Source organism: Uncinocarpus reesii, genomic scaffold, assembly GCF_000003515.1.
Source record: "Uncinocarpus reesii 1704 scaffold_4 genomic scaffold, whole genome shotgun sequence".
Lineage (NCBI taxonomy): Eukaryota > Fungi > Ascomycota > Eurotiomycetes > Onygenales > Onygenaceae > Uncinocarpus > Uncinocarpus reesii.
In genome coordinates this window covers 1,059,783-1,086,372 of record NW_003052497.1, presented here as the reverse complement: position 1 = coordinate 1,086,372, position 26,590 = coordinate 1,059,783, and the positions used below count along the sequence as shown (strand labels likewise).

The window sequence follows — 26,590 nt, the reverse complement described above, 5'->3', positions numbered from 1 at the left end:
GCCGCTGGCTCCGTCCGTAGACTAGAATGAAATGGAGGCAAGAAAGGTACCAGATTCTCCTGAATGCAAATAAGTCGCTCTTGTTATTCCTCAACTAATAAATACAAAATCATTTCCATCAACACAAAATTTATTCTTACAGAGATCAGTCGGAATGACTGAGAAGATGGCAGAGATTGCCACTTGAAAATCGCTGCTGTGCTTGCTGAGACGGCTTCAATAAGCAGACAATCAATCAACGCTCATCTTGCACACCTTTACCGCTTCCCCTTCTTCTTGGACACGACCTTGAACGGCGTACTTTCTTCCCGGTGCGTATTCGTGGAGCTCTTTTTAGCGACTTCGTTCCATCCATCGGAAGCACCCTTGGCATCAGATACGCCGGCACCGAACATATTAATGCCTGTCGCCGGGATTGGGTCAATGATCCCCTTATCAGCCAGTTTGCGACGGCGGACAAACTCTTCGGCGAATCGGCGACCATCCAGAGTCTGAGAATTGGCATACACAGAATCCGAGATGATTTCCGTCTCTGGTGGAAGAAGAAGGAGTTGTTGCACGAAATCGTCAACTACACCGGTAATCAGTAAATCAAATCCACAAAGTGCTTCGTAGAAGTGTATATGTACTTACCATTGATAGCGCTGTTCAATCCCTTACCCAACGCCAGCTTCACCCATTTTGATAGCTCTTCCGCTGCCTTGTTTGGATTCGCAGTCGTGGCAACAGTGGTAGAGCGCGTGACTGTAGCCGGTCTCGGTTTCGCAACAGGAGCAACAGGAGTCGTGCTAACGACAGCTCGTGTTGTTGCAGGCGGAGCAACCGGTGCTTTGGCTTTCCCGCCAGCGCCAACAGTCGTCCAAGCACCGCCAGCCACAGGCGGATTCACCGGGGCGACTTTACTAGCGAGGTCGGCATAACGCTTACCCGCGGAAGTGGGTGCGGTAGTCAGCGCATTCGCCTGTGCACTGGCTGCTGCAAGGCGTTGTTTACGAAGTTCCTCTTCCTTTTGAATCTGTGCCAATGTCTTTTTCGGCGCGGTAGCACCCGGCGTCGAGGGCTTACCGGGCAATGGCTTCGTCCACACCGATGTGGTCGGGGTTGGGGTAGCGGGAGATCCAGCGCTTGCCCAATTAGCTGTTGAAGGAAGTCCAGGGACAGGTGGTGGTGGCTGATTCGCTCGCTCTTGTTCTGCAATCGCACGGCGAGCAGCGGCCGCAGCCTCTTCCAGCTTGGCTGCTTTTCGAGCTTCAGCTTCCTGGATTTCTTTCAGTGAGGGGCCCTTTGGCATCTCAGTAGCCTGTGTTGCCCAAGGAGCGACTGATGTGGTCTGACCTTCAGCAGCCGGGGTTTGGCTTTGCGATCGAGATCCTGCAGCCAAGGTGTCTGCAATATTCTGCTTTCTTTGCGCTGCCGGCGCTGGAAGAGGGGACTGAGAGGGAGGTGGGGGGAAAGGCTGAGGCATCCCATTGTCAACCTTTTGCCAGGGAGACTCTTGCTGCACAACTGCTGGTTGGGTCTGTTGGGCTTGTTGCTGCAACCTCTGCGCGGTCGCAGCATTCTGTACTTGCTGCGTAAGAGAGAGTGTGGACTCATTCTCCAGCCCGGTTTGATTCTGGTGAAGCGTCTCCTCTTGATGTCCTAGGCCCTCAATAGCCATATCGGCTGGCGGGTGGGTTGGGAGGCCTTCAGCTTTACGAATGGGTAACTCCTCGTCTGCGCCTCTCAATGCATGAAATTGGCGCAAACGCTCCTCACGGGCCTGTTGGTCGAAAATGGAGTCAGTTTGAGCGTTATTGAATTGCTCCTGTTCTTGCTGCAATTGCGAGCGATCCTGTAGCATCGCTGCAACCGCCTCGGGATGAGTGGCTCCTTCCGGTTGCCTTCCGCCGAAAGATGGGCCAGAACCAAATGGAAACTGTGTGGTACGATTGATATTCAAGCGGTCAAGCAGGGTAGGTAGCTGGTCCTGGGTTCCAATAGGCTCCTGAATAGGCACCTGAGACGGCGCATTTGGCATTGGGCGCATTTGGGGCTCAAAATATCCAGGCAACGCTTGTGGGGGCTGAATTGGAGCCTGCATAGTGGGAGGTTGATATGTTGCTGGGGACGCTATACTGCCATAACTCGGCTGGCTCTGAAGACTGTGTGCACTGGAGTGGTGCTGGAGCTGCGGATGTATGGTATGAGCAGGGTTAGGAAACTGCATTTGCTTCATAAGCGCTTGCTGTTGGGCTAAATGTTCCTTTTGGCGAGCCATCATGTACTGTTCTTCCTGTTTTCGGCGTTCTAGAGCATTTTGTTGCTCAGCCGTCAAAGTAGTACCGAAGCTGGGAAAACTGTTGGCAAATGGAGGCTGAACAACGCCAGTTTGCGACGTTGCAGACCACGGAGCTTGAGCGGATGGAGGGCCATGAGGAACACCGATCTGCGGGACAAGGAAAGGTTCTCGAGAATTGCCAATGCGCCGAACAAGTTGACCCAATGGCTCATACTCAGCGTCCTCGAGCTTCTTGACTTGAAGTTCCGCAGTGAAGAAACCAGCTTTGAACCAGTCGTGCATTTCAAGACCAGACCATGGTCCTTGCGTGTTTCCCTTGTGGTCACGGTAAATCCAGCGCATGCGATCGGGCATGACCATCTGTCGCTGTTGCGCAGCTGGAAGTTGATTGGCAGACGAGGTGCCGCTGGACTGGCCTGAAGCCTGATTCGCTTGAGGAGCACCTTCTGTTGATTGCTGGGTTCCGGGTACCGAACTCTGCCCAATAGCTGAGACCGGAGTTTGAGATGAAGAAACGGTGGCGTTCACGTTGGGTTTATCGGATGACATAAAGGGGTCTATTTTGAATAGTTAGTATCAAAAAATCTCGAATCCTAGCGTGGTAAAATCAGTGCTCACCTTGTGGTCTCGAGGGTCCTTCGTTCATCAGAAGGTCGGGCCTCGATTGGTCACGCATCTGGTCTTGCATTGCGGGCGGGAAAAGGGACCCTAGTTTACTAGGTCGAGTGTTTGCAGCGCCCGACAGGTTCGTATGCGATCCGAAGAACCCCCCGGCTCCCAGAGAAGACAGGCTAGGCGACTGTAGTTCCGACATTGGCCCAAAGATAGGATCACCAAATGCCCCCATAAACGCAGACTTTTCGCGGGTTGGCGTGTCGGCATAAGCGGACATTGGCCAGCCCGAAGACGTGCCGAGTGGAGGAAGACCACCAAGGCCACCCAAGCCCGAGAAGCTTCGATTACCACCCACGCTTGAGGTTTGGCTGCGGTCTCCTGAAGCGATGTCACCAGTGGTTCCGCCTCTCGCGAAGGATCCAAATGCTGACGGAGGGTCTCGCAATTCACCTAGGTTTGGCAGAGGAGCGTGTTGTATATCAGAACCATTGGTAGCAATCTCATCCGCGTCGGCCCGCTCCCCATGTGGACTCTGATATGGATTGGTGTGAGTAGGACTCATTGGCTCATGACCGTGGAGATGGCTTGGGGTGTGGGTGGGAGGTTGTTGACCTGGCATAAGGTCCCGCAATGCGGAGCCACTGGACGGTAAACCGAACGACGATAGGCCGAATTGGTCAATTCCAGTGCTGGGAGGATTCAAATCCTGTCCACCTAGAGCAGCGCTTCCGGTTCCAGCCTCTTCGAACGGATTAGTGTCACTGCGCCCAGGCCGATTCTGCAAGACATCTGCATGGTTTAGCGGAGGATTGTCGTTCTCGGTTTCAGGAAGGCGATCGAGTATAGACGGTTTTTCTTTGGAGCCGATGCCAATGTCCTCCATACTACTCTTACTCAGCAGGTTTTTGAAACGGCTTTCGCCCCGTAAACTCCCAAAGCTTGATTTCTTTTCCGCTGACGGCGACGCGATAGCTCCAAGCGAGAAGTTGCCAAACGAGCCCATTGGAGAAAAAGCAGAGCCGCTGTGTGAGCTAGTTGGCCAGGCGGAAGATGTACTGACACCGAGAGGGTTGGTAGCGCTACGTTTCAACGAGCCAAAGGGCGAAGTGATGTCGAGCGGAGTATCACGGGAAGCCCCGTCTTCTTCTTTCTCCTCTAGTTTCGAAGTGGATTCTCGAAAGTCTGTCTTCCGGCGCAGAAGAGACGGAGGCGGGGTCGATGTGTTGGGCTCATCGCGAAAGAAACGTGAATTTCCGGTTGGGGACATCGTGTTTGCCAGGGAATCTGCGGTGCCGCGGCGTCGAGGACCGGGTCTGCCAGTGCCCGGAGAGGAAGCATTAAACGAGTTCATATGGCCTTGCGAGTGAGAAAATGAAGATTTGCGGCCCATTGACCCGCTAGGCGCATTGCCGTCCTTTGAAACGTTCTGTGGCGGCGGCTTGAGTGGAGAGTTGACCGAAGTGGAAAATAGCTAGCAACAAGTCAGCGATGCCACGAGTATGTTGCCAAAGGAGAGACGCACCTCTTTTTCCTCCTGGGTCATGACCATCAAGGTAAGAGGCTCTATCTTTCCATCATGGTCCCAGCAAACCTCGGGTCCTCCATGGCTATCTTTGAAATCATCCCTTTTACCCCAACCACCGTTGGCGGCAGGGCTTTCTTCCAGGGGATTCCAGTCTGCCATGAAGTAATCCGTTACGTGTTTGCCCCAGTCCTTGGACTCTTTCTGGCTTTTGTAGAGGCTAAGAAGCTGGTCTTTTGAGTAGCGACCGTCCTGTGCGCTCCCACCACGGAACGAACCAGACTGGTAATTCGAATTGAGGTGGGGAGGAATGTAGGCCTGGGAGGTCGGAGTGATGGATGCATTCAAGGTGGCTTGCGTCCCCTCCCGGCTATGAGATGTGTTGGTAGCAAGCGACGGTCGACGGAAGGTTTGTGTTGCTCCGTTCACGCGGGTTCGAGACCTACAGGATGAAATTTTCAGTTCAGATGAGCCAGGTGCAGGGCAGCGGGTGTTTTGACACGTAGAGTGAACGAGACGAACGGTGTTTCTCATGCGAGAAACGATCGTCGACGGGGAAACGCTTACCATTCTCCGCTATTCAAGGCGTCTCTTCTCGACGAGTCTGTGTTGCCAGCCGCGGCGGAGGCGAAGGTGGATGGAAGCGGTGAAGGCATGTTAGATGGAGGCGTCTAGTCTTCTTTATCGCAACTGTCTGAAAAAAGGGCTTCGAGTCGACTGGGCCGGGTTCAAGTATGTGGCGGTTAAGCAGAGCGTACACACGACAAGTCTGACGAGTCAAACGGCACGATGGATGAGAAACGGCAGCAAGAGCTAAAGAGCCAGCGAGAATCAGCACATGCGAAGCAAGATGTCGCTAAGAGCCAGAGATCACGAAGCAGAGTCGGTCGGAAGCGAGATGCTGTTTCTCACCTTTGTGCAGTTCGGTTTGGGGGAAGACGCCTGGTGGTTGGAGCGCCAGAGCGAAAAAAAATGGCGGCACTGGGCAAATCACAGCTGCGGCGTGGCAATTACCGCTGTCCACAATGCTGTTGGGCGATAGAGCCTGCCAGAGTGCGTGGGTGCTCGACGGTGCGCCGTGTGCATAGCAGCCAGCAACCACTGGATATATGTTGATGTTGATAGAAGGGCACACTCAGAGTGTGTCTCTGCTCTGGTTGATGTCATCCAGTGTTCTGGACTCTGCATTCAAAGCCCAGTCGAGCTGGACCTCCAGCCGGATATCTGCGTCGGAAACCTTCGAGCAGATGGCTGCACGACTGTTGGGTTGCCGGCACACACCGGCAAGCTTCAACCTTCAACCTTCAACTGCTGCATGATTCCTTGGACATGGCGATGCTTTTGCCTTGCTGCGAGCTGGCGTCATTTGCTGCCGTCCCAGGCAGACGAGGCAAGCTCTGGATTGCGGGATCGCAGCGTCAACAGCCGGGCCTCTGCTCCGAATATACAAAGCTCTCGGGCTGTTACATCGCCATGATACCCTTATTTCACTGTTATCTCGCCAAACGCATCCCATCTGCGTGCACGACACTGACCTGCCGTGTTTGCTGCTGGGTCGTGGCGCTTGATAACCGCGCTCACTCGTTGGGACAGGAAGAGAGCTGTTATTGCAGTCCCTAATATCAAATTCCGACATGCAAGCAGCCTGCATCCAATGTGACATAGGTCAAGCAAACATGGGGTTCCAAACCCCAGCTGTGTTACAGAGACAAAGGGCATAAATATCCGAGAATATCTCCTGAAGACGCATGGAAACACCCCACCCAGCATCTCTTTACCTCTTGCCATATTCAAGGGCTGTTTACTCGATCACATTCTACTTCCACCAAAAGCTCCATACCAAGCCGTGAGAGCAATAGTACTGGGGGTGTCGGAACCCCCCAAGTATCAACCCTTGAAGCCCTTGCTACCTAGAATGAGAGTGCGAGATCATGTTTGGCCAACGCCCTCGTCAACCACCTGACCCTACCGGCTGGAGAGACCGGCTAGGAATTCCAAGTCTCTTCTCCGGGCCCGGCCATCGGAACGCCAGAAATCATCCCTACCAGCACTACGGCGCAGGGTTTTACAGCGGCGAAAACCTCCACAGACAGCAGACTCAGCAGCCCCAATGTGCCAGCTACCGAGTCGGCTGTAACTGCATGCGTTGCCATCAGACAGCACAGTACCCTGTCAATGGCGGCCATCGCAACATTCACCCGCATCACCATCAGGACGCGGGCGCCTTGGTATCGCGCCCTCCCCCGGCGCGAGCTACACCGCTGCATCCAAGTCGACCCCGGAACCCTCCGGCCCCAATATACGTCCAAGATCGCCAACCGCGACGCCCAAAGCTACGACTCGGACGTCGAGACCAAACTCACATACCACCAGCACGGTTTCGCCCGCTGCCAGTGACAGGCTCGTCGCGGTACGATAGTTCCGACGACGACTTCAACATCATGCCCTTCTACGACGATTCCTACTTCAGCTCTGACGATGAATTCGTGTTTGACGGGGCCCATCGGCGACGGCGCTCGTCGTCCTTGTCTTCTGACAATGCATCCACGATTTCAGGATGGTCCCTGCTTCCCCGGCCGCATCCAGGTAGGAGATTCGCAGACTGCGATGACAATGTTTCGTATTCGAGGGAAAGGGGGAATGCTCGCTGGTACACTCCCAGGTGGGGAAATTAAACAACGGCCATAATTTCACTCGTTTGCCTGATTATTGCTTTTGGCGTCTTGTATGGGTTGATTCATGTACAAATTCATTCGCTGTGCCATAGTTTTTACTGCTTTGTTTCTTTTTGTCCATAGCTTTATACGCTATGAAGGGGATGACAGGGAGGGCAAATCACTCGCTTGGTTCTGGCTTTTGTACTCGCTTGTCTAGTTACTCATATCCAGGGCCTGGTAGAAATGGTGAAATGGAAAGTCCTTTGCTATTCCCACTCATCATTGATAATTACACAAGACTCACAAACAGCAAACAATCAAGTAGCACACACTCCATGTAGCCAATATCGCAGACTGTGACAAGAGACCTCGTTTACCGACAAACCGTCGACCATCCCTAGTCAACTAGTTAACTAGTCCGCTAGTTAGTTACTCGGTCCGGGCAAACAGATAAGAAACAAACCGAGGTTGGCCGGTTTTTAGTGATGTGCCCACCACCAAACAGCCTCAAGCCGTCCGGAGCTTCACTCAACTCCCTCCCCGCCGAGATAACTATCGCAAGCTGCGAAAAAGAGTAGCCGAGCCGGTCGACGGAAGAATCCCAAGTCGTATGTCACATTTGTAAGCTCTCCTCCATGTGCGGGTTTAAACGAGGGCTGCCATAACATTGTCGCGGGTTGGTCTTGGTCAATTTATTCGTCCTTTCCAAAAGGCTGATTGTTCTGGCCGTTGTTGTAGCTGGATGACCGTTGAAAGCAGTACCTCCAATTAAAAAAGCTGCAGGTTGACGGATTTTGGGATATCTATCAGGATATAGGTATGTGCTCATCATCTATGACCTTGCATTCGATAGAATGGAATAGCGGAATATTCAGGTAACCTATTGAGCGCCTAGGACCTCAAATATACCGAAGCTATCGTTGAATTATCATCATCATCTCCAATCCACCCTACAGCTGTCAGATATCTCTATACCTCGTCCTGTCCACCATCAAAAATGCACGCAATCACCGTCAGCTCGCCGGACGGCAAGCCAGGCAAGGCGGGCAAAGTCTACTACCCCCTCGCCCTCCGGGACATCCCCAAACCCACCTCGCAAGGCAGCGAACTCCTCATCAAACTCACCGCCGCCGCCCTGAACCACCGCGACCTCTTCATCCGCCAACACCTCTACCCAGGCGTCTCCTTCGATACCCCCCTCCTCGCCGACGGCGCCGGCATCGTCGTCTCCGCCGGTCCCCAGGTCCCCAGCCCAGAATCCTGGATCCAAAAGCGAGTCATCATCAACCCGGGAACTGGCTGGAAAGACGCCGAGGACGGACCGGAGTCGCCGACCGGATACGCCATTCTGGGCGGGACGAAGAATAACCCCAAGGGCACGCTGCAGGAGTATGTCACGGTGGACGTGAGCGAGGTGGAATTGGCGCCCGAGCATCTGAATGATGCCGAGGCTGCTGCGCTGCCGTTGACGGGCCTAACTGCCTGGCGCGCCCTCGTCACCAAGGCCGGCGACAAAAATTCCAAATCCGGTGCGGCAGTCCTGATCACCGGGATTGGCGGCGGAGTCGCCTTGATGGCATTGCGGTTTGCAGCCGCGAGAGGGGCGGATGTCTATGTGACGAGTTCAAGCGAGCAGAAACTTCGGCAGGCGATTGAGCTCGGGGCTCGCGGAGGAGTAAACTATAAAGAAGAGGGCTGGGATAAGAAACTCCTTGGCATGCTGCCAACGGGGAAGAGGAATTTCGACGCCATCATCGATGGTGCAGGTGGCGACATTGTCGAAAAAGCAAGTAGACTCCTAAAGGTTCGTCAAACCTCCCCCATGCCAGTAATGATCTTCACCCTAATCTTGATTGTAGGCCGGCGGAGTGCTTTCCATCTATGGCATGACGGTATCGCCAAAGATGCCTTTCCTTATGCAAGCAGTGTTGAAGAACATCGACGTCAAGGGCTCGACCATGGGCTCAAGAAAGGAATTCAAAGACATGGTCGATTTCGTGAAGCAGCAGAGCATCAAACCTATCGTCTGGCGCGTTGTCCAGGGCATTGATAACATCCCGGCAATCGACAGCCTCTTCGATGATATGAAAAAGGGGAGCCAATTTGGAAAACTGGTCATTCAGATCGCGAACAGCAGCGGGTCTGAGAGCAAGCTGTAGGAGCGTCTTGTTCTGCCTCTTCGTGAATAATCTATGATTCGTACATGGAAGTGGATTCTCGTTCCCAGAAGCTGTAATTTCCCTTGACGAGCTTGCCGGACTAGACTGGGCTTCTGAGTTTTCCGGCAAGCCGCGGGAATCCCCCAATAACGCGTTTTTGCAGTTTGTATGTTCATGTCGCTGTTTCCTCTGCGATTCATTCGATCCATGGCGTATAATCTCTCATCGAGGAACAATACCCTGCCCAAATAGGTTACTAGAACCACACCTGCACAGACAATTTCTTAGACATTGGAGCTACGCTTGATAGGATGGCGAATCATTTTTCGTTTCGTGTAGAGTAGGATTTTCAAGATATTGCGTGATCTTGCCCAAGCAAAGATTTGAGAGCTCGAATGCAACGCAGACCCTGTCTGTCCATCTCTGCTTTCTCCCAACGAGGATCGGTATCTGTCGTTTCGGACATGGTATCCTTGATGCACATAGCAGTCGGCACGCAGTCCGCCAATATTTAGTCAGTCCTGTGTTTTGACAGTAGCAATCCGAAGCCAGTTCCTACCGGAAAACTAGAGATAAGAAGACCTGTCGGTGCAATTAAACTTCTGCCAAATATGCGGATAATCGAATGAATTTCCTGGGGTATCGTTTGATCTTCCACATCCCGGCCTTTTTTTTTTTCAACAGCAAATCACACAATAATGGCCCGGGAGTCCAAGCGCAAATCCACCCTGGCAAGTCAGTAAAATTGCTCATATGCCCAGAAGCTGTTGAGGTTCAGCGAAGGATGAAACGAGCAAAGAAAAAGAAGCGAAAAAAGAAAAGAGGGTTTCTGGTTTCCCAAGGAGAATTTTTCGCAAATCTCCACAAAATCATCAAACTGACAAGCAGATTGTAATAATTTACGGAGGGATCATACTCATCCTCCCTTGGTCTGATGCCAAACCCCATCGGAGCCAAGCTCCGTCCTCCATGAACCTGGGAGCTCTCAACAAACGGTGCCCCCGTCGGGACGTGGGAGGCTTGAACCAGTCGGCACCCAACAACGTCCCAAGCTCGAATCCTAAAATTTGTTTTTCAGCCAGAATCCGGGGAACCAGCAGAGCAGTGGAAGCGGGAGAACGAGTCACCCGCAAGAACGCCGCGTGAGGAGGGAAAACAAACCACCCTGCCTCGTGCAAGCCCTTCGTTTCATGTCACATTTGTGTGCTCATAAAGTGTCACCTGATGGTGGAAAACTTCCGAGTCGGGCCGCTTCAGATTTGGGTGCCAATTTGGGAACAGAAACCACAAAACATACAAAATGATACAATTCTGTTGACCAAACGGTGGTTCTAAAATTAGGATCAAGGAACACCAGAAGAGCTCGAGAAAGAGTTTTCATCCGCTGTTTTACATCCGTCGACGTTTTTGAATTGAAGCCTACCGTTTCCACTGTTTTTGAGGGGACGAATGGAGAAGCCATAAACTGAGAATTGTCTCCATTTTGTTCGTGTTTTTCCTTTTTTGAAAGTCTTCACAATCATGTGTGCTATTTTTGGGAGCTGAGTTTTGCTCACCAGACACAAGAGGCTTCATCGACTGGTTGATATGAAACAACGCCAGTGAGGGCTTGATCGCAGAATATGGATCACCATTGACCGTTTTTCATCAGTGTGACCCGTTGCTGACAGTGGTCTGGCACGCTTATCAGGTCTACCATTGGGCAGTCTTGGCTTCATCTTGATGTCAAGGTCAAACGACCAAGGTCGGTCATCCAGTGCGATTCCCCAAGTCGCCAAAAAAGGGACCGGTACAAGCGGTTTCAAGCCCAGTTTCGCACGAGGATGTCTGGATGCCAGGCCCGCATTCCGAGCTAGGTCCAGGGCTAAACACTTCCTCCGCAGGCGTCCTACGTTGAAACGTCCATGTCTATCTGGTTGCTTTTGGCTTTTGCTGAAGCTGTCGATCTAGCCAATTAGCCGATGATAATGCACCAGCTGTAATTCTTGCAGCTTGCAAGAGCTGTGACTCGGAAGTCGCGGGGCTCCTTGTGCAGGAGTTGTTCACGGAGCTTCCCCACTACGAGCCCCGTTTGACACGAATTCTCGAGATTCTAGTAGAATTTTCGGCTAGCCCGATGCCTCTAAGAGGGAGACCATCATCAGTCGGCTCTGACGTCGTAGCAGCGTAGTTGTTGTGTGAACTTCGATGATACTCCAAGAGCCTCCATCCGTCAAATCGTTGTTTTCGCAATGGATCCTCGGGAATCGGGGTGAGTGGCGCGAGCCTAACCTTGGGCGGTGTTCTAAATATAGGCGCATCCAACAAACCTCTTCCTCGTTCGAGTGGTCCTTTCTCGTTCCTCTGTGGGAGCCAAAGTCAGGCCAGTCGCACGGACAGGACAATGGCATTGGCACTCACCCTCCTGCTTGCTTCACCCTTTATGATCCTCCACGCTCTGCGTCCTGGGTGCGAGGGATGCTGGAGTGAAGTGTTTCGCATGGAGGAGCCCTGTTGTGGTGTCGTCACGAGGCAAGAATTGGCGACCCAGAGTTTTACCGCATCGGGAATGATTCAATACGGCGTGAGGCGAGCAGCTGTGTTTAGGCTAGTATCTGGGAGCAGGTACCACTCCCAAAGTTACCTGGTGCTTCTTCACATCAAAAGTTTGCAGTGTGACAAGATGGGTGATTATTCCTTGCCAAGGCTGCCACCTGGAGGGACACCTGTGTATCAGGCGAGAGAGGCAGTGCATCCAGGACCCAAGCGCGAAAGTGAGCGGCGCCTGCGAGGGAAAGCTGCCCATGCGACATGATGACAGCTCTGGTTCCCAGAGCTCACGAAGCTCCCTCCCTGGTAGTTTCTCTTGTGGTGCTCAACCTGGGACACGCTATGGCCACTTAGCTGGTCCTGCGAATTATTTGATCTGTAGTTAGTGGTTTCGTGTCGAAGATCCGACTTGCGCCTAATCAGTGCTCGGCTGTTCCCTGCCACCTTAGCGCCTCTGGATAGATTACAGCTCGCTTCGTATGCTAACTCCGGAGCCACTTCTTGATTGACCAGATCAGGGTGACTTTTGCGCTGCACAAGATTTGATAGATTAATTGCAAATGCTATCCTTGTCCGCTGTCCCCATATCACCCGGCCTGATGCGCCATTGACTGGTCGTGGGCTTATTCAGCGTCTCGTCAACCGGTCGGGAGGGGAAGCAGGGCGTGTCAGGTATGGTTCTGTAAAACCGGATCCTGTGCATCGCGTTTGGACTCGGGTGGGTCGAGGGGGCGGCGGTGATTGGCACGCCGGGCCACACAAACGTCCTATTCGGCCATGTGGTTTGCTTCGATGGGTCACGTACGGTAAGTTACGGCGTACGGTCATCCACCCCCTGCTGCTCGCTGGCGATTCTGGCTTGTGGCGGGGACCGTAGCATTCCAGAAAATACCTCCCAGGCCGACCACGCTCGTCATATTATCACCACCGCCCGTCGCCCGCTTCCCGATCTCTTCTCTTCCTCTTCCTCCCTCCCTCGCAACCTCACCCCAACCATGACGCTCTGAAAGATCACTGTTCCCATCGTTTTTCCCTTCGTTCGGTTCCCTGAACTACACACTCGCTTTTCGACGAATTTACGTTCGCTACTTGCTTTGGTGCTTTTCGGAAGACGGCAGACTATAATCTACCTCAACTCTACAGCTTATCTTAGTACATAATCTCGCATCGCTTAATCCGTGCTATCGATTTCAATCGCTGGGGAACACGCTCGCTCTCCCGTCTCGCAATAGAACTCACCCCGGGGTCTCGAAGGAGTTTGGGTGACGGAAGAAGAGACAGGGAAAAACCACTCTACATATTAAACAAAACAACGAAAAAAAATATATACACATATATTCGCCAAAAGTGAAAGACATCGCAGAGAATCCGTCTCTTTGACACCGGAGGGTGAAATTCGATCGCTTGGCCCGCTGTGCTCGAACTTTCTGTATACATCCGGTCATTCAGCCAATATCTGCAGGTGTGCGACGACTCAACTCATCAAATATTCTGCATTGCAGTAAAAGCCAAGTATACTCTCGACGCTTGGGGATATCGGATTGGCACGGACAGTTTAAGTCGTTTAGCCCAGCCGCTCTCGTCTTTCTGGCCGTGTATATTGCAAAACGGGCAAATCCTGATCGCTCAAGTGAGTAGAATTACCTTTTCTTTTACATCTTGCTTTTACTGTCATTTGTTTTGTATGTTTTATTGGCTGGTAGCCGCAAAGGTTGCTAGGAACCATGGTTCGCGACGTTTTCGTTTGATATCTATATATACATCAGACTGACATTCGTTTCTTTCAGGCCAGTGTGGTTGACTTTCCGACACACATCTAGATCGCGGCTGACGCTTTTGAGTATCTTTTGTTTAATCGCTCGGTAAGTCTATGCCAAATGAATGATGCTGCTTCCCGCACGTCGACTTTGGTGCTGCCAGTGCTAACCCGTAACTAGCTTTTTGTGGTGCAATTCTATTCTCAAGTTCCGAAACACGCACAGGTGAATTTGCATTTGAAGCACTTGCGCTCAAGAAACATCAGGGCGCACCATTTCAACCTCTTTCCGCCATTGACTCTGTTTCCTGGATGTTAGCTCGCGGCTCTTGTGCTTTGTGTGTTTCTGAGACTAATTGACAGTCTCTTTCCGTCACTCGTTTTGCTTCGAAGCGCTTCTTTGACGCTTCCGAGACATTGAAGCTCTAGAGATCCTTGGATCTCAGTCACTCGCTTAATAAACCAAATCTGTTCTAGTTGCAATTTTGCAATACCGTCACCCTGGCGTACTCAAAGGGGCTCAACAATCAAGTAAGTCTAATATGCATTGCCATCTCTATTTTTATATGTAGCTTCCCGAAAAACGTTGGGAAGCATCCACATTTCGCGGATATGTACGCAGAAACACTGACACCCCGACCTAGTTCGACTTGGATTTCCAGTCGCCCCTGATATTTGACGAATCTGTCGACTTTTCAGACCCAGAGGAATCACGATTCGCGGGAACGTTCTCGGACGGCCTTCTGGCCAAGTCTGGGGACCTTTTGTCTATGTCGGCTTACGATAAGTGTCAATCAGCCGATCTATTGGGTGAGTAGCATCCGACCGTCCCCAGAATCTGACGGACAACGACTGTTTTTTGAGCAGACGAATGCTGACATGAATATCGTTTAAGACTACGATGGGACCACTGGAGCTCTTCAGCATGAGGCGATGCCTGCATATGCGCACGCGCCGTATTCAGGGCAAATCTTTACTCCTATCTTGGAGAGCCACCCCGTTTCAGATGATGAAAGTATCCACTATGTAGCCAATAGTGGGTATGCGGGCTCCCCTTTCGACTTTCCACGCTCGCCAAGTCTGGAGATGTCTTCGCGGCCGGCGCCCGAAGTTATCGGGTTCGACCCAGCCACTGGCTCTGATGGCACAAAATTATCAGTCCAAATACAGTCGACTTCCGACCTTCTCAGCCCCATTCCGTGGACTTTCACTTTGATTTTGGGATCTTCTCATTGCGAATGCTCCATTACGTCTCTGAGCGTCGAGAGTACCTTGTTCCGCTACGCGCTTACGGCCAACGCCCCTTCATTTTCGTCAACAGAGTCGACATCTCTTACGATTCCGGTCCAATTATTAATGGAGGATCCTGACGGTCCCACGACTCATATGGCACAAGTCGGTACTTTCAGATACGAGCAGTCTCTTGATACAATCTCTCCAGGGTCTCGGAAGAGAAGAATGTCTTGTGGCTCAGATGGTACCTCAGCTTCAAACAACTCGGTGTCGGTGAAACACGCACGAATTAAAGATAGCCCCAGAAGCTCGGTCTATGCGGAGAGTCTGTCTGCATCCCCCTATTCTCCGTATCTGCCTACCCCAGCCTCGATGACTGCATATCCCGCCAGCAACCAGCGTGTTTCGTCACCGTTTCCCCAGCTTGATGTGTATAACAGCATTTCTCAATCAAGGGTCAAGGCACCGTCCCCTCTCGCATCATCCTGGAGTCCATCTTTCCCGGATAGCGCGGTTGCGGATTTCAATCCCCGATACAACATGACTTCAGTGTCTCAGACTCCGGATCTCCCATTATCTGTCAGGGCTGGCCAGAATCCGACCCTCATCCGGACCTCCACAATCCAACAGTCGCTCGCAGGGTCGGGATGCACGACTTCCAACCAGTCGTTTAACCCGTATGCGATGTATCCATCGAAGGCAGTCCTCAAGCTTAATGGTGACCTCGACTCCATGACAGAAAACTGGACCAAGGACGAACAGGATGTTCAAAGACGACTTGTGCAATTCACACGTCATCAGACTGGCAGCACCATTCATGCTGACTTCAAGCCTGTGGCACCAGCCGATCGAGTTCCCAACAGCATTTGCATTAGTTGCATCTACTGGGCTGGCAAAAAGGAGTGCTTTGTTACCAGTGTTGACACCATCTACCTTCTCGAGTCGCTTGTCGGTGTCAGGTTTACCGTGGAAGAGAAAAATCGCATTCGAAGAAACCTAGAAGGTTTCCGTCCGATGACTGTGTCAAAGGCCAAGCCTGAAAGCGAAGACTTTTTCAAGGTTATCATGGGATTCCCGAATCCAAAGCCGAGAAATATTGAGAAAGATGTGAAAGTGTTTCCATGGAGAATTCTTGCCCATGCCTTGAAGAAAATCATTGGGAAATATGTAAGTTGAATTCCATATGAGTCTTAACCGTCCAATGCTGACTTGGCCATACTCCAGTCCGCCAGCTATTCCTCCACGGCTGGGGCTCTGCAAACGCCGCTTGGGTCTAATTATCCCGTCAACTCGAACGCCAATGGAAATGTTGAATACCATACTCGAACCTCACCTTCCATCGTGGATGTGACCAGCTGTGCTCCTGGCGTGCCTTCTCATTTCCGTGCTGCGTACGGACATCATCACATCCCCGGGACGGGGCCTATTCGCGTTGTGGTTCCTTCAACTGACGGGCAACATGCCAGCTATCACTTCCCGCGCGGCCAGCCTCGCCAAGCTCCGTCGCCGTCCATGGTTCCTCGGCACGCCTCGTTTGATTTCGATGCATTTGTCAACAATAGTTCGGTTGCTTCTACGCCTACGATGCCTCAGGATCTGACTTACTCCTTCCCTGGAAATATTTCAGTTGGCCGGGACACTGTTCCGTCGCCCTACTCTCTGGGCCTTCAGACCAGTGGTGTATAGAAGTCCCGCCATGCATCCCTCAGAGCAAGCACCCGGTTCCTATGACGGGATATCAGTACAACTCCCCGAAACTCTGAAAGCCACTCTCCGCCTCGTTTTATCGTCTCCCGAATCGCCTTGGTTATCTTAATCGATAATTTTTTATATTGCATAGCGGTTTGTAATATTGCTGTTTTTCTTGGTGCGAGCGATTTCATCTTTGGAAGATGCTGGTCCCGACAGTCGCTCCTTTTACACCTCCGATGCATATTGAATACCATGGTCACGAATTTCCTTCTGCCACTCCTTTAACGACCTGTCAGAAACAAGCGCGGCGTTGGTTGGTTTGTCTTGCTTTATGATTCCCCCCTGATCATGTCTCCCTCCTTTACGTTGATGGCGGGCGGATGGCGTCTCTACTACGCCTCTAATCTCTGAATTTGCGTCTGTGGCACATTAATGGTCCACTCCACCAAAGGCACTCTTTAATACTTCCCCTCCGAATATCTCTCTCTGCCTTTCGGTGCCTTGTTTTAATAGAGCACTTTTATACCTTGTTGGAAGCAGCTTGTTTCTGGGTAGGGTCGGTTTGTACGCATATACTTGCATGGGAAGGAAAACTGGGCAAGCACACTCCTTTTTTGTAACATTTTTGCATGCTCTTTTGGTTTAGCATCAGCCGCTCCTTTACACGCATTGCATCGGATCTGGGATTGGGACTTGTGATATTTTGGCGTCTTGCACAGGAAAAGCGGTGTTTTTGTCATTTGCTAATTTGGGCCCTGTTTTGTATCGAATGCTTTTTGATAATAATGTTTGATTTTTATGGAATCGTTTTTCACAGGCGATTTTGCTGCTGCGAACCTGTCGCAATGGATCCTAATAAGTGAGGTTTTTATACTGGACATATGCCGAGGAGTTCTTGGGCATCAACTCAGATAGCTGAATTAATTGATCTTTTTTTTGAATATTTTCACCTCTGCCTTTGCGCTTCAAACCCCCGCTGTCTACCAGGAGAAAATTCTTTGGTGGCGACCGATCTGTGTTCCTGGCTAAAGCTAACTTTGGGCCATTTATTAGCTCGTTATCGCACACTTTGGCTTCTGCTCCCCGCGATCGCACGAGGTGACTCACGCAACTGCCGCCGCTCCATCGATCACTCTTTTCCTCTCTTCTGCTTTCTGTCTCTATTCAAGTGTCCTGCGGTGCAATTGTCTCTTCTTTTTCTTTTATTTTTATACTCAGTAAAGCCTTTCTAATTCGGCTCGAAGAGTCAATTCCCCCGCAATTCTATCGGACATCAGCGAAAAGCATAGGGGCATCCGTTTAACAAGCACCAATCTGACGAGAGGTTGAAAGAGAATAGCTCACAATGGACGGTATCAAGCAGACCTTTGCGAAATGCAAGCAAGAAGGGCGCTCTGCCTTGGTGGCATATGTCACTGCGGGGTACCCTCACCCCGATGAGACGGTTGATATTGTACTGGGCATGGAGGAGGGAGGCGCCGGTAAGGATCCGCCTAGTATATCTTGAATAAATTGATTTGGCGATAGCTTCCTCTAACATATCTTTCTTTTGGTAGATGTCATCGAACTCGGCGTACCATTCACAGACCCCATCGCCGATGGCCCTACGATCCAGCGTGCGAATACTCGGGCATTGGAACATGGCGTGACCATGACCTCTGTGCTGAAGATGGTGCGCACAGCTAGAGATCGAGGACTGAGGGCACCCGTGCTCCTTATGGGTTATTATAACCCGCTTTTGCGGTATGGCGAGGAAAGGCTGCTAAAGGACGCGAAAGCTGCGGGTGTCAACGGCTTTATTATGGTTGACCTGCCACCAGAGGAAGCCGTTCGATTTAGAGATTTATGCAAGAAGGAAGGGTGAGTTGGGTCGATGTCCCTGTTTGAAGGTGGAATTACATCGGTGCTAACCATTCCGCGTCTACCTGTAGACTTTCATACGTTCCTTTGATTGCGCCCGCCACCTCCGATTCCCGCATGAAGCTACTATGTAAAATTGCCGACTCGTTCATCTACGTCGTGTCGAGGATGGGCGTCACTGGCGCCACCGGTCGATTGAGCTCGGGGTTGCCAGAACTTCTCTCCCGGGTCCACAGTTATTCTGGCAACATACCTGCTGCTGTAGGCTTCGGTGTTAGCACGAGGGAACACTTCTTGAGCGTACAGGAGATTGCAGAGGGCGTTGTCATTGGAAGCCAGATGATCACGGTGCTAGGGAACGCCCCTGCCGGACAAGGCGCTCAAAAGGTCAAGGAATATTGCACAAGTATTACGGGAAGAACCGTTGACCGAAGCAAGCTTTCCGAACCTCTTACGCGCGAAGTCGGTCTCACCGAAGCCATCACTGAAGCAGAAAAACCCACTGGAGTGCACGTCGACAGAGTCATCAAGGAAGCTTCCACTTCGGGGCCAGGACTCGCAGACCAGCTTGAAGCTCTCAACGTCACTGGAGATCCGGCTGCGATACCAGCGCGTTTTGGTGAGTTTGGCGGACAATACGTTCCGGAATCACTAATGGACTGTCTGGCGGAGTTGGAGGCTGGATTCAACGAAGCCAACAACGATCCCAAATTCTGGGAAGAATACCGCTCATACTATCCTTACATGGGCAGACCTAGCAATTTACACTTCGCCCAACGTTTAACCGAACACGCCGGTGGAGCTAATATTTACATCAAACGTGAAGATCTCAACCACACAGGAAGTCACAAGATCAACAACGCGCTCGGCCAAGTGCTCCTTGCTCGCCGGATTGGAAAGACGAGGATTATTGCCGAAACAGGGGCCGGTCAGCATGGTGTGGCTACTGCGACTGTTTGTGCAAAGTTTGGCATGGAGTGTGTTGTCTACATGGGAGCCGAGGATGTCCGACGTCAAGCACTTAATGTTTTCCGGATGAAGCTTCTCGGTGCATCTGTTGTAGCTGTCGAAGCAGGGTCTCGGACGCTCCGTGATGCCGTCAACGAAGCACTCCGCGCCTGGGTTGTTGATCTACCAACGACGCATTACGTTATAGGCTCAGCAATTGGTCCTCACCCTTTCCCCACCATTGTGCGCACGTTCCAGTCGGTCATCGGCGAAGAAACTAAGAAACAGATGAAAGAACTAACCGGTCGACTCCCCGATGCGGTGGTTGCTTGTGTTGGTGGAGGCAGCAATGCTGTTGGCATGTTCTACCCGTTCGCGAACGACCCCAGCGTCAAACTCCTCGGTGTTGAAGCGGGAGGCGACGGGGTCGAATCAGGGAAGCACTCAGCGACGCTTTCAGGCGGAACCAAGGGCGTCCTCCACGGCGTCCGCACCTATGTCCTGCAAGATGAGCATGGCCAGATTTCCGAGACGCATTCCATCTCCGCTGGCCTTGATTATCCGGGCGTTGGACCGGAGTTGAGCTCCTGGAAAGATAGCTCGAGAGCCGAGTTCATTGCCGCCACGGATGCGCAGGCTCTGATTGGGTTCCGGACGATTGCTCAGCTGGAAGGTATTATCCCGGCGCTGGAATCGTCGCATGCGGTGTATGGAGTGATTGAGCTGGCGAAAAAGATGGAGAAGGGAAAGAATATCGTGCTGAATCTGAGCGGTCGCGGCGACAAGGACGTACAGAGTGTGGCGGATGCGCTGCCTGCGATTGGACCCAAGATCGGATGGGACTTGAGGTTTTGAATGGATTCAAAAGTAACTAACTGGCGGATATGAAACGGCCTGCTTTTGCTACGTGTGCATCTGGGCGATTGGGGAGGGATTTTGAACGATAATTATGGTAAAAGAAAAAGCTAATATTGAGTCTGGCACGATTGGAACTTCGCTGTATATAGTTAATAGAGTTTTACTATTTCCATCTGGACTTTCTGGCAACGAAGCTTCCCTTTGGAAAGTCGGCGGGTTCCAGATTAAATTTGGTGTAAAGAAGGCAGAGAAATACAGACATTGTAGTTGATATCAGTTTCTTAATTAGTATCATTGGTTAGATTTCTGGCATACACTGTGAATTTATCAATGTAGACATTGTCCATATTCTCTTGGGCATTAAGATAGTTACATTTCTCCTTGTCAGGAGTCCTTGACGGATTGTAGAGAGGAAACAAAAAGAAAATAAAAAATCAAGGCAATTATCAAAAAAGAGTTCGCGCCCCCAGACAGACCCAAAACTGACTCAAGCTCCAGGAGGAATTGAGCAGCGGCTTCCAATTCAGTAGCTTCGTATCGTAGCTCCCCGCCCTTTAACTCTCTTGATAGAAACAGAATGGGCCGTTCTACACCTGTGTCATCTAACTGATGTATAGCTGCGCCGAAACCTCTTTCCTTTGAACCGTCACAATGCAGACTGAAGGGCTTATCAAAGTCTGGTAACTTTAAGACAGGCGCCTGGCACTTTAGCAAGCAGTTCAGTTGCATTCTCTTGAGACATGAGCAGTTCTTGTAGTTGTTTTAGAGGCCCACTTCTTCCGGGCGCGTCCTGACTTTGGGTTTCCGGAAAATCCAAGTGTTTGACCTTCTGTAATGGCGCAATGATACGAGCAAAGAAGGAGATAAATCGTCGGTAGAAGCTGAATAGACCAATACCTGTCTGTGCTGGTCTGGAATGGTATTGCGCAGCCCACATTGAACTGGAACAACCACTTGCACCCTGGCCACACCTGGGGTCGTACATCACCAATGGTGACAGCCCTGCTGTCAGGGCCCCCTGATTGTTGTCTATATAAGAAATCAGTGATATGTTTCATGTAGAGATAGTAGGAGTACTAACGTTCATTCTCTGCAAAGTCAAACCCTTTCATGTTAGGGGCATGGCAATGGAAACAGGTGTTTTTCGTCTTGCAGTCAAGCCAGCTGCTTCCTGCATAAGACTATAATTAAGGATAATCATAACGACTTCTCAGCCTCCCAGCTCCCACTGTGTCCAAATAAAGCCATCGTCCAAATCCATATAGTGTAAGAACCAATGAGACACCACGGGCGAAACACCAGTTGAACCTCTGGTATCAAAGGTGGGGAAATGCCACAATCCAAGTAATCCATGCACTCGGTTGAGATGGTAAATTTCTCTGCTGGTGGTTGCAGAGCTTGTCCAAATGCTTTGTGTAGACCCACTCCATGCAGTTCAGCCAAACAGTGAGCATAGGCTCACTCTTCTCGACCTTGTGGCCATGCTCAGAAATGGCAACAGCAGCATATGATGATCTGATAATATGGCCATAGGTGGAATCGCTGGCAAGCATCGTGCATTAGTAACTGCAAATCAAGTTTCGGTAAAACATTTGACGGGAGAGACGTACGGCAGCGTATTTTGGCCCTTGCAAATCAAATAAACAGCACCCAATGTTTTGGTAGTAATAGTTGGAGTAATGAGTGAAGCAACTGCTGGGCCAAGGACTGCCCTATACGCATCATACAGCATGAGTGCACTGTTGTATGGATAGGCTGCCAATGACCGGCAAGTGACAATTTATACCAGATGTCACAACAAGTGAGGGTCACTTATTAGGGTAAGAGTGAAAATAGCCCAAGCACATGTGGGAACTCGGGTATTTGGATAGTATGCCGCTCTATGGAGCCGGAGAAATGCCATAGGGGGTCAACTATGTAGTTAAGCATGATATGCGAGTTCTCTTTTATTCAAGTCGACGTTGTCCCTCAAAAGCTCAATAAAAGCAACTCTGAGAGGACTGCCATCAATATGAAGTGTCAGATACCAGCCGAGATCTGAGAGTAAGGATTCTTGACATCAGCAATTTTTGAGAGAGGCAGCAGACTAGCTGAGAGAGCCTCACATCAGAATAAGACTTTAAGTTGAGTGTGAGCATGAAGAGGAAAGAGAAAAGAGAAGAGAAAAGAGAAGAGAAAAGAGAAGAGAAAAGAGAAGAGAAAAGAGAAGAGAAAAGAGAAGAGAAAAGAGAAGAGAAAAGAGAAGAGAAAAGAGAAGAGAAAAGAGAAGAGAAAAGAGAAGAGAAAAGTGAGTAATAACTCATGAGGCATGAGTGCTCTGTATGATTGCTATGCAAGCTTTAACAGTGAAAGAAGTTATGGATTTATAGCCAAGAATGGCCAGGGCATGTGAGCGGAAAGTGTATGGTTAGTTCTTTTCACAGCGAATACCTCCCTTGTATCTGGTGATTCAAAATCAAAAAGAGGCTCAAAGTGCACTGCTGATGAATGCTTGAGAATGGCCCTTGGGGGTACTTGGGATATGTCTGTGAATCAAGCTGTGTTATTGGTAGTTAGATGCTTTGTTCTTCTCTCTGCCAGTGCAACAACATGGGATGATTTGCTCTGATCCTCGTCTTGACTTCAACAAGACAACGCCCATTCCTCCCATCCGAACATGTTGACTGCAAGCAGCCTGCCCTACTGGATGAAATTCCGCGTCTGGCTGGGGGAAAAGCTCTATGGGGAATCGTCGTCGCGTCAGGTGTTCTATGTTGGGCCGCGGAAACTTTTGAAGGTACACTGCCGCCGAACGGAGCGCGAGGCCATGGAGTACGTCCGACAACATACGACAATCCCGATCCCTGCTGTGCACAAAGCGTAGGGGAATGGCGATTATCAGGATCTGCTCTTAGAGCGTGTACCCGGCCAAGATCTGGCAATGGCATGGAGGTCGTTGACGGCGGCGCAAAAGGCAGACATTGTGAAAGAGCTTGCGGGATATGTGTCTCAGCTGCGGCAACTGCGTCCCCCTCGCGACGGGGTGGTCGGCTCCCTCTCGCTGGGGTCCGGATATGACCAACGCTTGGGAAGTCGGCTATGGGGCCCGTTTAGTGTCGCAGAGTTCCATCAGTACGTGCGACTCGACGTGGATTTGGAGAGCTGGGAGACCCGCGACGAGATCGTGGCTCAGGTGCATGGCCGGTCCGACCGCTACGCTACCAAGTTCACGCACGCCGACCTATCGCCGTCCAATATCATGGTCAATGACGGGAAGATCTCCGCGATTATCGATTGGGAGTTTGCGGGCTGGTTTCCCGAGTACTGGGAGTACACCAAGATCTACTACGGCTTTCGAGATTGGCGGAAAGATTTCTACAGCGAAATCGAGCACTGTTTTACCGTGTACCCGGAGGAGCTCGATGCAGAGCAGGCAATCTGGGAGGCGACAGGTCCGTTTGACTATGACCCAGCGGCCACTTTTGTCACCGCTGAGCAACAGCGACAAGAGAGGGAAGCGAGGGAAAGGGGGCTGACTAATGTTGATGTTAGTCAGCAGGAATGACACACTTAACTGTTAATTACAAAGTTAACCAACTAGCTAATTAGGTTAACATCACGTGCAACTCTAGCCTGTTCAAGCAAGCTGTTTGGCTGTGACGACAGACATCAGCCGGCCATCAACCTCTGGCAACCTGCATTTCCCTCTCTCTCTCTTCTCCTCACTTGTTTTGTTGAAGCTGTAGCTGTGCCAAGTGTGTCTCCCACCATGGCGCCGGGACTCGAAGACCCCCGGATGATGTCCGTCCAGCCGCGGATCCGCTATAACACCGTTGGCGGCATCAACGGGCCCCTAGTTTTCCTTGATAATGTATGCGCCAGCGAACTCCTTGTTTGTTACGGCAGATTGGATTCACGCTCCTAGGTCAAATTCCCACGCTACAACGAGATCGTGTCGTTAACGCTGCCCGATGGGTCCGAGCGATCGGGCCAGGTCCTTGAAGCGAGGGGTACGTGTGGAACTGGCACTGGGCCGAGTAGACGCCGCAATATCGCTAATGTGGACTGGTTTGACAGGTAACAGGGCCGTTGTTCAGGTGCGTGAAGCGGACCCCGCGCCGTCTGGCAGGTGTGACTGCCGCTAATCCGACTGGCGGGCCATCTAGGTGTTTGAGGGGACATCCGGGATCGACGTGAAGAAGGTGAGAGCGCGTGGGTGATGCGGTTGCCATTTCCGATGTTGCTGATGACTGGAAAGACCAAAGTCGAATTCTCCGGTCACAGTCTCAAGCTCGGCGTGTCCGAAGATATGTTGGGCCGGGTGTTTGACGGCTCCGGCCGTGCCATCGATAAGGGCCCCAAGGTGCTCGCCGAGGACTACCTGGACATCAACGGCAGTCCCATCAACCCGTACTCCCGAGTAAGTGCTGGTCCTGACAGCTCGCGGGCGCTCTCCACTCACAGCCAGTGCAGGTATACCCCGAAGAAATGATTTCGACCGGCATCTCCGCCATCGATACCATGAACTCCATTGCTCGAGGACAGAAGATTCCAATTTTCTCCGCAGCCGGCCTTCCACACAATGAAATCGCGGCCCAGATCTGTCGCCAAGCGGGTCTTGTGAGGCCGACAAAGGATGTCCACGATGGGCACGACGACAACTTTTCCATTGTGTTTGCTGCCATGGGTGTTAACATGGAAACCAGCCGCTTCTTCACAAGAGACTTTGAGGAGAACGGTAGTATGGAGCGCGTGACATTGTTCCTGAATCTTGCCAATGACCCAACGTAAGTCTCGGCCCAGCTCGTGACGGGACTGCGGGAAACTGACAAAAGTACTAGAATTGAACGTATCATCACCCCCCGCCTTGCCTTGACTACCGCAGAATATTACGCATACCAGTTAGAAAAGCACGTCCTTGTCATCTTGACTGATCTCTCTGCCTATTGTGATGCTCTCCGTGAGGTTTCTGCTGCCCGCGAAGAGGTGCCGGGTCGCCGTGGTTATCCCGGTTACATGTACACTGATTTATCTACGATCTACGAACGAGCCGGCCGTGTGCAGGGCCGTAATGGTTCCATAACTCAAATTCCGATCTTAACCATGCCTAACGACGGTATCTTACATCTCCTCCCCCTGCTTGGACCCCAATTTTGTCCATGATGCTGATTTGATGACCTCTGTAGATATCACGCACCCTATTCCCGATCTAACAGGCTATATTACTGAGGGCCAGATTTTCATCGACCGCCAGCTGTACAACAAGGGTGTTTACCCACCAATCAACGTGCTGCCTTCCCTCTCCCGTCTCATGAAATCTGCCATTGGCGCGAAGCGTACTCGCAGTGACCACGGCGACGTTTCCAACCAGTTGTATGCAAAATACGCCATCGGTCGCGATGCAGGTTAGTTTCTCTCTTCATCAGTCCTCGCCGTAAGTCTTCTGCTAATACGAATCATTTTCAACAGCTGCCATGAAGGCTGTCGTTGGTGAGGAGGCGCTCTCCGCTGAAGACAAGCTCTCTCTCGAGTTCCTGGATAAATTCGAACGCACTTTTATCTCACAGTCGCCATATGAGTCTCGCACAATCTTCGAGTCCCTGGACATTGCATGGAATCTGCTCCGAATTTATCCCAAGCACCTTCTCAACCGAATCCCGAAGAAGATTCTCGACGAATATTACCAGCGTTCTGCAAAGACTCGGTCGTCGAAACCAACCAAGGACACGAGGGACACGAGCGGCGGAGATACCACAGCCGAAGGGAATCTAATTGATGCGTGACCAGAGGGTCTGAAACGAGGCAGAGCGTCCGTCGTGATTTCAATGTATCCAGTCGCAGTTGCCCCTTTGCTGTTTTCTTCTTTTTGGGTAGATTGGGGTTTTTCTTTTTACTATTAGTCGTAAGGCACACAGTTCGGCCCTGAATATATTTCGCATCACTCCAAGTCAAAAACGCGCTGCTCCCCCAGAGTGACACTCGCAACACGAGCAGACACCCTCTGCTGTGGATTTTGATATTCGTCTTGTTTACATGGATGCCAACACCAGATATACCCTCCGTCCAGAGTGGCCAGGATCTCCAGCCTTGTCCCCGAGTCAGCCGCAGTGATCGCCAACGCACCAAATGTCGATGGAGCAGATCGAGCGTTTTCGTTGGACAGCCAGACACCATCGGAGGCTTTTGTGCTGCTCGCCAAGCGGGACTATCAACTGATCCCTTGGCCAGAAGCTGGCTGCACAGCTCTCAGGCTCTGTCCGATTCCTGCGCCCATGGCCGTGTCTCTCATGCTCCAGTTGCATCGAGCGTCCAGGGATCACAACATGAAATCCAGACGATCGTGTCCCCAAAACTTGCGATGCACAGCCAATCTATGACGGTGTTGCCGGTGGCTTTGACTAGGCCAAAATGTTTTCCAGAAGAAAGGGCTGTTGGGGCGGGAAGTGCATGCCGGCCGAACCATGTTCTCGGTGGATTTTCACGTCCTTTTTCTTCTTTTGC

At 51.4% G+C, this 26,590-nt stretch overlaps 9 protein-coding genes across 9 annotated transcripts; 7 read left to right on the top strand and 2 right to left on the bottom strand.

The window, feature by feature from the left end:
• Positions 1-396: 396 nt before the first annotated feature.
• Positions 397-5,074, bottom strand: UREG_06488 (uncharacterized protein; the record flags this gene model as incomplete). The annotated part of the gene is made up of 6 exons (XM_002583475.1): positions 397-403; positions 463-571; positions 634-2,838; positions 2,900-4,367; positions 4,419-4,860; positions 4,986-5,074. 6 exons carry the CDS (start codon positions 5,072-5,074, stop codon positions 397-399), a joined length of 4,320 nt encoding a protein of 1,439 aa, XP_002583521.1.
• Positions 5,075-6,593: 1,519 nt separating this feature from the next.
• On the top strand, positions 6,594-6,815 carry UREG_06487 (uncharacterized protein; the record flags this gene model as incomplete). The annotated part of the gene is made up of 1 exon (XM_002583474.1): positions 6,594-6,815. One exon carries the CDS (start codon positions 6,594-6,596, stop codon positions 6,813-6,815), a length of 222 nt encoding a protein of 73 aa, XP_002583520.1.
• Positions 6,816-8,072: 1,257 nt separating this feature from the next.
• UREG_06486 (uncharacterized protein) lies at positions 8,073-9,234 on the top strand (the record flags this gene model as incomplete). Its single annotated transcript, XM_002583473.1, has 2 exons — positions 8,073-8,879; positions 8,935-9,234. The coding sequence occupies 2 exons, from the start codon at positions 8,073-8,075 to the stop codon at positions 9,232-9,234; spliced, it is 1,107 nt and encodes a 368-aa protein (XP_002583519.1).
• A 2,231-nt stretch (positions 9,235-11,465) lies between these two features.
• On the top strand, positions 11,466-11,703 carry UREG_06485 (uncharacterized protein; the record flags this gene model as incomplete). The annotated part of the gene is made up of 2 exons (XM_002583472.1): positions 11,466-11,485; positions 11,529-11,703. The coding sequence occupies 2 exons, from the start codon at positions 11,466-11,468 to the stop codon at positions 11,701-11,703; spliced, it is 195 nt and encodes a 64-aa protein (XP_002583518.1).
• Positions 11,704-14,452: 2,749 nt separating this feature from the next.
• On the top strand, positions 14,453-16,438 carry UREG_06484 (uncharacterized protein; the record flags this gene model as incomplete). Its single annotated transcript, XM_002583471.1, has 2 exons — positions 14,453-15,919; positions 15,977-16,438. 2 exons carry the CDS (start codon positions 14,453-14,455, stop codon positions 16,436-16,438), a joined length of 1,929 nt encoding a protein of 642 aa, XP_002583517.1.
• A 1,351-nt stretch (positions 16,439-17,789) lies between these two features.
• UREG_06483 (tryptophan synthase) lies at positions 17,790-20,107 on the top strand (the record flags this gene model as incomplete). The annotated part of the gene is made up of 3 exons (XM_002583470.1): positions 17,790-17,925; positions 18,001-18,304; positions 18,376-20,107. 3 exons carry the CDS (start codon positions 17,790-17,792, stop codon positions 20,105-20,107), a joined length of 2,172 nt encoding a protein of 723 aa, XP_002583516.1.
• A 673-nt stretch (positions 20,108-20,780) lies between these two features.
• Positions 20,781-21,663, bottom strand: UREG_06482 (uncharacterized protein; the record flags this gene model as incomplete). Its single annotated transcript, XM_002583469.1, has 2 exons — positions 20,781-21,139; positions 21,573-21,663. The coding sequence occupies 2 exons, from the start codon at positions 21,661-21,663 to the stop codon at positions 20,781-20,783; spliced, it is 450 nt and encodes a 149-aa protein (XP_002583515.1).
• Positions 21,664-22,246: 583 nt separating this feature from the next.
• On the top strand, positions 22,247-22,405 carry UREG_06481 (uncharacterized protein; the record flags this gene model as incomplete). Its single annotated transcript, XM_002583468.1, has 1 exon — positions 22,247-22,405. The coding sequence occupies one exon, from the start codon at positions 22,247-22,249 to the stop codon at positions 22,403-22,405; it is 159 nt and encodes a 52-aa protein (XP_002583514.1).
• Positions 22,406-23,858: 1,453 nt separating this feature from the next.
• Positions 23,859-25,872, top strand: UREG_06480 (V-type ATPase, B subunit; the record flags this gene model as incomplete). Its single annotated transcript, XM_002583467.1, has 9 exons — positions 23,859-23,960; positions 24,015-24,099; positions 24,167-24,186; positions 24,256-24,291; positions 24,348-24,509; positions 24,563-24,876; positions 24,931-25,205; positions 25,276-25,494; positions 25,559-25,872. The coding sequence occupies 9 exons, from the start codon at positions 23,859-23,861 to the stop codon at positions 25,870-25,872; spliced, it is 1,527 nt and encodes a 508-aa protein (XP_002583513.1).
• Positions 25,873-26,590: the final 718 nt, after the last annotated feature.